The following is a 12,113-nucleotide window of genomic DNA, read 5'->3' as shown; positions in this document are numbered from 1 at the left end:
ACCTCCCCAAAATCAATTTTGTGTTTGCCATTCAAATATGTGTTTAAATCCCACCATCCCAAACACAACTTCCAGATTTGTGTTTCAAATCTTGAAAATCCAACTGGCCACTGTCACACAATAACAGACAAATCAAAGTGTAATTGTATTTAGGTCTGCTACTCAAGGGTCTCAGAGCTGGTTTCTTTTATGCACCAAATTCCCCAGAGAACAAGTACTGACCAGTGTTCTCCTCAGTCATCCTCCTTCCCCACTACCTTCCTTCCTTCTTGTGTTTATTGAACACATGTTTTGTGCTGGGCTCTGGGCCAGACCCTGCACCCGGCCTGTCCTTGTCCTACCTGCTGCCATTGCTTCAGGCTGGTAGGAAGCCCCTGGTGCACTACTAAGCCCACCCAGTACAGTGCTATGAACCTGCTGCCCTTGGCAGAGCAGTGTCCTCTGGACACCAGTCTTCTCCTTACCCTCCCCTCCCCCAAGCACAGCCCACAGTCCATTTCCTGAGAGAGGAATGGCCTCCACCGACCCATCTCATATATTTACCAGGAATATTTATTGTCTAGATCAGGACCTCTAAGCTTCTGGTCCATGAACATTTTTTGATCATGCCCCCCAAAATAATTTTTTTAATGTACAAACGATATGCATGCACTACTAAACTAATTCACGTTACAAAACATGCATAAAAGTAGACATTTGAAAGGGACCAGGTAAAATATTATTGTAGTTAGAAGCTCTAATATTTTCTTCCTGCAGCCCACTTTGGAGACCACAATATTAAATCTGATAAGGAAATAACCAGCTGTCTGTAGGCCTTGTTAACTGGAGTTTCTGTTTATGTATTTCCAGGGCATGTTCACATTACGGACTTTAACATAGCGACAGTCGTGAAAGGAGCAGAAAAGGCTTCCTCCATGGCTGGGACTAAGCCCTACATGGGTGAGTTCTCTCTTCTCATGGTGTGATCTGGCCTCATGCGGGAGGCCTCAGCCTCCCTCTCCAGCTCCCTCTGCCACCCCTCCTGCACTTACCTCCCACTAGACTCCACCTATTCGCAGTACCTGCCACGCTCTCTCACACCTCTGGGTCTTTACCTGGGCTACCTCCTCTGCTGGAAAGACCCTCCTCTACTGGGTTTTCTGGAGAACTCCTGCTCACCAGAAAGACTTGACTCTTTAAAGCCTGGGTTTTTTTTGCCAAAGTAGGTCTCATTTTGTCGTTCTGGGTTTACATTCTTAAGCACACAGTGCTCTTTCAATATGTAATTCCACATTGTGGCTGGTTACTTTTAGGACTATTTCTGGAAGTACAGCTTTTAGTATGTGTTCTGCTCCTTTGTTTTAGTTTTCTTTATTAACGGCACCTGTTAGCTCAGTGTTGGGCCTTCTTTACCAATCTTCAATATTTGTCACATTCTCACAAATACTTTTTACCTCTTCCTTGATTAGTTTACATTTTCCCTCATTTTCATCTTTATCTTTCTCTTAAGATATTATCTGTTTTTGTGCTTTCAAGTGAAGTCAGTTTCTGAAGTACATTTCATTTTATTTACTTTTTTCATTTGTTAAATCCTATCTTCTCTATTATACTCTTCCTTCTCTTTTTCTTTTCTATTTTGTGACTATATACAAAAAAGCAATAAATTTCAAAATACATAGCAACAATTGGTTGTAGAACAGATTTCAAAGTTTGGTATGGGTTACAATTCCACAATTTTATTTTTTTTCTAGCTACTGTAAGGTAATGGAGACTAAAAGAAAATCAATATACTGATTTAGCACTCATACTCATTTGTTAAACCCGACCTTCTCTGTATATCTCCACCATCACCTTTGATCTTTCTCCCACTCTTTAGGGGCATTTGAGTTATGCCCATTCTAATTTTTTCATGTTAGAAGGAACTGTTGATAATATGGGATAGGGAGATGGAACTAAGTTGATGTCATTTTCTTTTATTTCTAGTTATTTCCTGAGTTCTCTACCCCAATTTCTAAGTTTTGTTTTTAATTTCAATTTATGCTGTTCTTTCATATCTGGAATAATTTTCTTAATATCTATATTACCTATTAATTTTTCTTACCCATGTTAGTTATCAATTGCTGCCTAACAAACCACATCAAAACTTAGTGATTTACACCAATAACACAGTGTTATTTCTCGGAATTCTGCAAGTTGGCTTAGTAGTTCTGTTGCTGGTTTTGGCCAGGCTGACTCATGCAGCTGCCTCTCTCTCCACGTGATCTTTCATCATCAAGGGAGCTAGACCAAGGTTCCTCATATGGTAGTGGCAGAGTTTTAATATGGCAAAATTAATGTCCATGTGCTTAGTAGGCCTCTGCTTACTTCATGTTTCCTGATGCCCCATTGGCCAAAGCAACTCAAATAGCCAAGACCAGGGGCAATGCAGAGGGGACTTCATGGAGCATGGTTACCAGAGGCCCGATTCATTGAGGACCATTAATGTAACAATCCATCACAATGTCTTTTAACTCTTTTGAGGCAGTGGGTTATAGTTTTGATCTGTTTTGTGGGCATATCTTTTTGGTTTGCATTCATTGATCTGTAAAGATATTATTCTTTTCTTTGTTCTCCTTCTTATAATAACCTTGTATGGAATTTGACTTTTACACCTTTCTGTGACTTATTTTGTAAAAAAGTAGTTTCCCTGAACTTTTAGAAGATGGTTTCAAAATAGATCTACCTTTTCTGTTGTTTTTATGAAGTGTCAAAATATAAGGTGACTTCCATCTGAGATTTCCTGGCTCTGTTCCCGTCTTCCACTTTTATCTGGCCCTTTGTCTATAGGACTCCTTACTGCTCCCAACAGTTTCTTCTCAGAGCCCTTTCCCCAAAAGGAGCATTGGCTAAGTGTTTTAAAGAGGTTTTTGTGGTGGGTTTTTGTTTTGTTTTGTTTTGTTTTGTTTTTATTCCAGGCTGCTTCAGCTCCTTCAGAAATTACAAAGGTCCCCTTTTACTCACTTGATATTGAACTGAGAAAATTCCTCCCAGATTCAGCTGCTGTTCTCAAATTGATTTTCTGGCCTCCCCAGCAAATACCTGCTGGCTCTTTTGTTGTTCTTTGTTCTCTGGTCTATCCATCGCTGCCTTGTTGCTTCCCTTTGTTTCCTACATTGTACTTGGCAGTGGTCATCAGTGTGGGGGATACTTGAGAGAACTTTCCAGTTGAATCTCCCATGGTTAGGGCTGCTTTTAGCAAAAAGACCAGAACATATACAGATAGATTTCAAGGTAGTTCCTTCCAGGATTCCATTATTGGTGACCTTTTTGAAATCCCTTTCCAGAAGGATCCAGAGCTAGGGCAAGCCTGGCCGGGGAAGTTACTGCCTGAAGATTCAAGAGAGATCAAATGAACAGGACTCAGAGACTGACAGGCCAGAGGGTGAGGGGGCAGAAGGAAGCATTAACACTACCACCTTCTCCCCAGGTTTCTGGGTTGTGCAGCTGGTTGGATTACGATGGAGTTCTCTGGATAGGAAACACAGCAGGAGCAGCCGCTTTGTGTGCATGTGTGTGGTGGATGGGATTGAATTCAGGGTGGCTGTAGGACCTTGCTGGAGATTGAGCCATGTCCCCCAAAAAAGGTAAGTTCAAATCCCAAACCCAGGCCCATGGGTGGGAGCCCATTTGTAAATAGGACTTTCTGAAAGTGTTATTATTCACTAAGGTATGGACTCATCTGTGAATAGGATCTTCAAAGATCCTATTTAGATAAACCCAGAGAGGATCAGGGTGGGCCTGAGTCCATGAGCCTAGAACCCTCATCAGCAGAGGAAACTCAGATGCAGGCAGTCAGCAGAAGCCACAGGAGCAGACACAGGTGAGAGGGATGTCCATGTGGCAGAATTGCTGGAATGCAACAGTCTCCGAGAGAGAGCAAGCCTTGCCAATAGTACCTCGACGGTGGACTTCCAGCCCCCACTGTGAGACAATAACTTCTTGTGCTTCAATCTAGCTCCTGGTATGGTACTTGTCATAGCAGCCCTGGCAAACTAAGAGCTTTAGATGGTCAGATGTTGTCCTGGCATTTGGAGAGAGGTGTGGACTGGAGATGGGGGCTGGGGAATTGCCAGCACCAAGATGCAGTCAAAGCCATGGCAGTGAGTGGATTCCCAGGGAGCAGGCAGAAGAGAAGACCACCTGTTCCAAGGCCCAAGGAGCCCCATGACAGAGGGGACAGGAGAGGCCTAGGGAGGCATCTTGAGAGGGGAGGGCTGAGAGAGATAAAGGGAAACTATCTCCCTTTTGGAGCCTCCTCTACAATCCTATAAATTAGTTCTGACTGCCTTTAGGCTATTTCCACATGAGGAATTTTGGTTTCAAAGAATGTAAATCCTTTGCCACTGGAGAAATTCAAGACAATCTTCAACCAACTCTGACCTTTCTGTTTGGGACACAATGCTATAACAGACTTTCCCAGGCACCTCTTTAGTCTCATTCCCCAGCTTCCCTCCGAGTGCCTGAGACAAGGCTCTCCTGGCTCTGAGCTTCCAAAAGAGCAGATCAGTGATGACCCAGGTGACCCCACTCTGCAGTTGACCTCACCTTCAAAAGGGAGAACACTAGCCTGCATTGTGCATCAAAGGAGCACCTGGACCTCCTCTTAGATATGAGAAACCCAAGCCCAGCGAGGTTAATATACCTGCTCTGGGTCACACAGCTGGTAGGTGAAGGAGCCAGAATTTGACTGTATGTCTGTTTGGATTCAAAGTCCATGCTTTCACCACTATACTAAGCTGCATTTTATTATATATTTTTTGAACACCAAGTTCCTGTATCACAAGGCTGTATTCCTCATACAATAAAAAAGTTGCTTGTCCCAACCCTGCATAGAATTCAAGGCTTATTGGTATCCTTCTAATTAGAGAAACTTCAGGCCTGAATTAACAAACAGGTGCACAACGAGATTGTTGTGGGATTGAGAGGGCTCAGCTGAAAGCTGATTTATCAAGTGAGCGTATTTGTGAGGGGTGGGGGATAATTCCAGGCAGTGGGAGTTTAATTGGGAAGATGGAGGTGGAGGCAGGGTTTCTCTCAACAAAGTTAAGTCTGGCAATTCCCAGGGTCGTCAACCCCTAAGGTCAAGTGGGAAGCTTGTTGATTTCATTCACTTGAGCGCTTCAGTTCAGTGGCCCAATAATAAGTTCCCAGAGTGATCCAAACAGGGAAGAGGCTGGTGAGTAAACTCCAAGAGGTTGCTCAGGAAGGATCATCCCAGAAGAAATGTATGCATATAGCTGAGTTTTCATTAATTAAGAGAGCAGATGGAATTTGCAATTGGAGAAAAAAAAATCTCTGCAATGTGCTGGATCAGTAGAAGTACTCCAGCAGCCACCCAGGGCTTCCAGAGTTATGAATCTGAAATGAAATGAACAGCTGAGAGTTCATTCAGCAAACATTTACAGAGCATTTAGGAAGTTCAGTGCCCAGAGTTGGGTGCTGGAGCTACTGAGATGAATAATGCAGCCTCCTGGTCCTCCGAAGCTCACCGTCCATTGGTGTTAGCTGCCACTCACAAGGAGATGCAATAGGGTAGCACTGGGGAGAAGCAGGCCTCAAGCTCAAAGGAGCACCTGGATCTTCTGGGACAGGTTCAAGAAGGGTTCCTGGAGGCGGTGACAACCTGAGCCAGACTTTGTGGCTGCTCTCAGACTTTGCCTATTGTGTAAAGTCAGGGAGAGGGCATTTCAGGCAGGAGGGTTGGCAAGTGCAAAAGCACAGAAGAGTGAGACTGCATGGTGTTTCAGGGGAACTCAGCAGTTTCAGATTTCCACAGTTTCCAAACCATGAGTGGGGGAGAAGAGAGAGATAAGAGCCAGTGGTAAGGGAGAAGGGGCCAGTGTGAGATATGATTCCAGGATTGAGTGAGCAGGCATATGGGACCAGGCCTAACATGTGGCCTTGGAGAAGTGAGTAAGTGTTTTGGTTTATTAATGCTGCCAGAATACAATATACCAGAAATGGATCAGCTATTATAAAGGGTATTTATTCAGTTGCAAATTTACAGTTCTAATGCTATAAAAATGTCCAAACTAAGGCATCCAGCAGAGAAAGATGTTTTGACTCAAGAAAGACCAATCTGGGAAGGCACATGGCTGGCATCTGCTGGTCTTTTGACCTCTGGTTTCAAACAGCTTCCCCAGGGGTGTTATCTTTCTGCATCTCCAAACATCTCTGTGTCAGCTCTGTCCATTCTGAACTCTCTCCAAAGTGTTTCTCCTTTTAAAGGACTCTAGTAAACTAATCAAGACCCACCTTGAATGGGTGGAGTCATATCTCCATCAAAAGATAGAGCTGTTTAAGGTGGAAGTTTAGATAATTGATTTGAGACCTTTTCTTTTTCCAATATAAACATTTAGTGCTATAGATTTTGTTCTAGGCCCAGCTTTAGCTACATCCCACAAATTTTTATATATTATGCTTTCGTTTTCATTCAATTCCAAACATTTTCTAACTTCCCTGTAACAACTTCTTTGACCCACATGTTACTTAGAAGGGTATTCTTTCATTTCCAAAAATATTTGGGAGTTTTCTATACATCTCTTTGTTATCAAATTAATAATTTATTAATTCTCTGAGCATATCTGCTTAATAAGTGTACCTGCTTAATTCTCTGATGGTCAGGAGCATATTTTGAATGGTTTTGTTTCCTTAACTTTTTAATTGGTAAGGATTGTGCAATAGCCTAGAAAATTGTCTATCTTGAAGAACATTCCATGCACACTTGCAAAGAATGTGGATTCTTTCATTGTGGCTTAAGTTCTAAAAATTTCAGTGAGGTCAAGTTGTCTAATAGCATCACTCAGGTCTTCTACATTCCTTTTTGATTTTCTGTCTACTTGTTATATCGATTACTTAGAGAAGAATATTGAAGTCACCAACTACAATTGTGGATTTACCTAGTTTTCCTTGCAGTTTTATCACTTTGGTCTCACATACTTTGAAGCTCTATTGTAAGGTGTGTGCACATTTAGGATTGGTACATCTTCTTGGCAAATTACCCTACTTATCATTACTTAATGTCTCTCTTGTTCTTTACTCTAGAGTTATACTTTGCCTATTATTGATAAAGCTAATTTAGCTTTATTTTGATTAGTGTTTACATGGTGTATTTGTCAACATATATTTCCAGTTGGTACCAGTAGCAATTGGCTGATGCAGTTGTGGGGATGGGCAGGTCTGAATTCCATGGGCTAAGCCACAAACTAGGAACTCTGATGAAGGTTTTGATAAATTCCCTAGGAGAAGCTGAATGGAAATTCCCCCTTCTGACTGCTGAAACCATCAGTTCTTGTTAAGACTTTCCGCTGACTAGATGAGACGTCTCTCACTGCTGAAGGCAATCTCCTTGGTTGATTGTACATGTCATTGACTATAAATACAATCAACTTACTGATGCTTTACATCCATGTAGTAGCCTCACGGTGATGATCAGGCCAGTGCTGGCTTGACCAGACAACTAGACACCATCGCACGGCCAAGTTGATGCATGAAATTAACCATCAGACAAAGTATATCCCATAGTGTGCTGGTAGAGTTTTAACAACTAGCTTTCTATTGAAAAAGAAAAAGGATCCCTTTCCAACTCCCACATTTTAAACTAACACTTGAATAGTTTGAGATTTTGACAATAATTATGATATAAAAGAGCTGGAGTGAGAGAAGAGGAGGGGTAATCAAATTAGGTCAGAATGGTCAAAAGTAGACCTTCCTGAGGAGATGACTTTTCAGATGAGTCCTGAAGGATAAATAGGTAGAACCTTTATAAAATAGGTTCTATAAAAAGGAATGGAAAAGCATTGTGCATGGGTGGAACTGTATATGCCAATGTCTTGAGGCCAAAAAGAGCTTGGCACATGGAGAAAACCAAAAGGAAGCTGGCATGACTGGAGTAAAGCAAACAAAAATATGAACCTGGATGAGAGGATAAGGGCTTGTCTTCCACATTAAAGATTTTGGTTTCTGTAGCAAACTCAGTGGAGAATTTTAAAGATCATCAATTTTTTTAATAAACACTGACTCTGGAATCCTTAAAAGATTGGTATTGCATAATTGTACTTTATCAGAGAGAGATGCAATTTCAATTTTCATCCCCAGTAACTATGCACCCTCTGTAAAGAGGCACTGATTCTAACCCTGTGTTGCTAGTTAATACATCATTCTACCTGAAAATTCACAGAGGTCTTTTTATTAAATTTATTAGTTCAATCTAACACATTTAGCCTGAAAGAGTTTTCTGATACTTGCGCACCATTTATTTCTGTACCTCATTAGCCAGTTAAACTTCCCCTTCTCTCCCTCTTCCCTTTCCATTTGCAGACATACAAAATCCTAGGATGATCTGCTGAATAGTTCCTTACCCACTTCAATGAAACCAGTTTTCTGCTGCTATTCATGCTTCTAGCATCCCCATAAAGAAAGAAGTTATCTGACTGATGCAGCAGTTTCTCTTTATCTCAAAGGACTACCTAAGCGTGATACCTAAATCCATCTGGCTAGTGAGAGAGCTAAAGAAACATAAATTAACCCCAAAGAATCCAGCAAGAGGCCAAGGATGCTGCTTAACACTGCTTTCCATAACTTTCTCCTTGTACTTTTTTTTTTTTGGCATGGGCAGGCACCGGGAATCGAACCCGGATCTCCAGCATGGCAGGTGAGAACTCTGCCTGCTGAGCCACCACAGCCTGCCCTCTCCTTGTTCTTTAATGCAGGTAATTATGATGGGGTTCTTGAATTATTTCAAGAACAAATGCAACATGTGCCTGGATGAGTTGGCCTTTCTTTTTGCATGTATTTCATTTCCAATTTAGTATTTCCAATATAATAAAAAATTCACATCTATTGGGAACTTGTTATGTGTCAGGTCCTGTACTAAATGCTTTACATATGTTATCTTGTATTGGTTAGGAGCTGTTATTATTCCATGGAAGCTGAGACTTACTCAGAAGCTAAGTCCTTGCTCAGTGACCAAGAACCAGCAAGGGTAGCCCTTGAGTTTCAAAGCCATGAGTCTGTGACTTAAGCATGTTTGCATTTATGGTGCATGGAGCACTTCTGGACCAGCTTCGTGCTAATCCCTGAGGATCTGGACTGTCTTGTCGCATCCTTGCCCTGGAGTTGTTTATGGCCTAGCGGTAAAGATGAGCATGTGTATCATTCATTAAAATATTGCATTAATTAAGATGCTGCAAGAGAGGAATGAGCAAGGGTTTTGTGAGAGTCCAGAACAGGAGGAGGGGAAAAGAGAGGAATAGAGGAATAGCAAGAGACTGATGAACATTCCAAAAAGGGTATGAAATATGATCTGGGTCTTGAAGTATGAGTAGGAGTTCATAAATATGAAAAGTAGACTAAAGATTATCAGGAAAGGCAAATAATTTTTTAAGTGCATCCTATTCTTTGAATTTGGCACACTGCAGGTAATAAGAACAGTGGCTAGATATGAGGTTGTTGGAGAGGTTGGGCCAGGTTTTAGGAAACTTTCAGGCTGAGTTTATTCTATAGTAAGTAGAAAACTTGGAATGCTCTAAAGAGTTGAACATGTGAGTAATACAAAAACACCATCAAAAATAATAGATAGCATAAATTAAGCACTTGCTGTATGCCAAACACTGTTCTAAGAACATTGTATACATAAATTCATTTTCTCTTCATGTTAATATTATGTAGCAGATATTCTTATTCCTTTTCACAAATGAGGAAATAGAAATATGAATAAGGGGTTAAATGACTTGCCCAAGCCCATTCAGCCAATAAACAGATGAGCTGAGGTTCAACTGCAAGCTGAGTAACTACTAAGTTCATGTCCTCCAACGCTCCATTCATTGACCCACTGATTTAGAAAGATCTCTCCAGGGCAGGGTGAACTAGGGATTAAAGGACATCAAGTAAAGTCCAGGCAGAGAGGAAGAAGGCTAAATTCAAACCAGCTAGGGAGCAAGATATTGACCCAAGAAGTTTTTGAAAGAGAAAAATGGTAGGGCTTGGGGCTGTAATAGCTTAGAGCTAGGTACCCAGAAAAAACATGTTCTTCTACTTCATTCATTCATGTAGATGTGGACGCATTATACATAGGACCTTTTGATGAGGCTACTACAGTTTAGGTGTGGCCCAACTCAATCAAGATGGGTCTTAATCCTCTTACTGAAAACCTTATAGGAAAGGCCATGACTAGAGAAGGCATGGGGATGGGGAGCAGCCAGAAGCTGGAAGCCAACGGAACCCAGAAAAGAAGGGAGAAGCCATGAGGTGCTGCCATGTGCCTTGCCTTGTGTCAGAAAAGCTGAGGATCACCAGCAGCCAGCCCCAGAAGACAACAGGCTTCTGAGAGAAAGAATTACCTTGATGATACCTTGATTTTAAACTTCTCCTAACCCTAAAACAATGAGCCATAAATGCCTATTGTTTAAATCAATTGCATGGTGTTTGATTTAGAAGCCAGGAAACTATGATTGGGACTGATGAAATGTTTAAAAGGAGAAAGCAGGGTCCAAGATGATTCCCAAGTTTTTGACTTGTGCAATGGGCAGACCATTGGCTGAGATTGAGAATCCAGGAGAAGGGCAGCTTAAGAGAAAAATGATGAGTTTACTGGGACAGCTTGAGTATGTAATGCCTGTGGGACCTCTGGGTATTCACATCTGGGTAAAGATGTGAAGGAGACAGTTGGCTGCACAGATCTCCATCCTGCCAGCGAGGATAGCCACCCTGGAGACGTGGTCTTGGCATGAAGAAAGAAGCAGGGGGGAGTAGTCATGGGTTCTAGTTCTGCTGGGTCAGAAGTCATTAAGCTTCTCCCAGTAGGCCTCAGCTTCCTCATCTGTGAAACGTAGAGGGGGAAAGAATGGCCTCAAACGTCCTGTGTAAGCTGAGATACGGTAATACCATGCTCCCAGTCAAGAAGGGAACAATTACCTGTAGAAATAGATCCTGGATGCCTGTCAGCCCAGAGGTTAAACATTGAATAGCATTCCACACTTCACTGCAACCATCAAAACCTTCAGCAATATTCATAGAGCTAAATAAGCAGTTAATTATTACAATTTAGGAAGCTATTTTTTTTAACTTATTTTATTGTAATGAATAACATACATACAGAGCAAAGAAATAAAAAAGCAATAAAATTTTTCAAAGCACTCTTCAACAAGTAGTTTCAGGACAGATCCCAGAGTTTGTCACGGGCTACCATATGATCCTCTCTTATTTTTCCTTCTAGCTGCTCCAGAATATAGGAGGCTAGAGGGCTTAAATATTTTTTATCATCACAATTGACTTTTTTCCCTTCTTTTTTTGTGAAAAATAGCATATATACAAAAAAGCTAAAAATTTCAAGCACAGCACCACAATCAGTTGTAGAACGTATTTCAGAGTTTGACATGGGTTACAGTTCCACAATTTTGGTTTTTACTTCTAGCTGCTCTAAAATACTGGAGACTAAAAGAGTTATCAATTTAATGATTCATCATTCATATTCATTTGTTAAATCCTTTCCATCCCTCTCTTTAGGGGTGTCTGGGCTATGGTCATTCTAAATTTTTTGTATTGGAAGGGTCTGTCACTAATATGGGGTAGGGAGATGGAACCATCTAATGTTCTGGAGAGGCTGGGCTAGATTTTAGGACTTATCTGGACCACAAACCCATCTGGAAGTTGTAGGTTTCTGGAAAGTTACTCTAGTACATGAAACCCTTGTGGAATCTTGTATATTGCCTTAGGTGTTCTTTAGGATTGGTTGGAATGGTTCTGGTTGGAGATTGGCAGGTTATGATAGGTAGCAAGGTCTACCTGAAGCTTGCATAAGAGCAACCTCCAGAGTAGCCTCTCAACTCTGTTTGAACTCTCTCTGCCACTGATACTTCATTAATTAAGCTTCTTTTCCCCCTTTTGATCAGGATGGAATTGTTGATCCCACGGTGCCAGGGCCAGATTCATCCCCAGGAGTCATCTCACACATCACCAGGGAGACTTTCACCACTGAAGTCATGTCCCATGTAGGGGGGAGGGCAATGATTTCACTTGCAGAACTAGGCTTGAGCAATAAAAGTTACTAAGAAGTAACTCTTATGCATACCTATAGGTAGTCTAAATTTCTCCGC

General features: G+C 41.5%; 1 protein-coding gene across 4 annotated transcripts in view; it reads left to right on the top strand.

The window, feature by feature from the left end:
* STK32B (serine/threonine kinase 32B) overlaps window positions 1-12,113 on the top strand; it is a 474,254-nt gene that overhangs the window by 406,293 nt on the left and 55,848 nt on the right. For all 4 annotated transcript variants that reach the window (XM_077136366.1, XM_077136367.1, XM_077136368.1 and 1 more), the window contains one exon: window positions 850-939. In XM_077136366.1, coding sequence (XP_076992481.1) covers window positions 850-939 — 90 coding nt within the window. The remainder of the gene's footprint in view (window positions 1-849; window positions 940-12,113) is intronic.

Source organism: Tamandua tetradactyla, chromosome 19 (assembly GCF_023851605.1).
Source record: "Tamandua tetradactyla isolate mTamTet1 chromosome 19, mTamTet1.pri, whole genome shotgun sequence".
NCBI lineage: Eukaryota > Metazoa > Chordata > Mammalia > Pilosa > Myrmecophagidae > Tamandua > Tamandua tetradactyla.
This window is presented reverse-complemented; position numbering and strand designations above follow the sequence as displayed.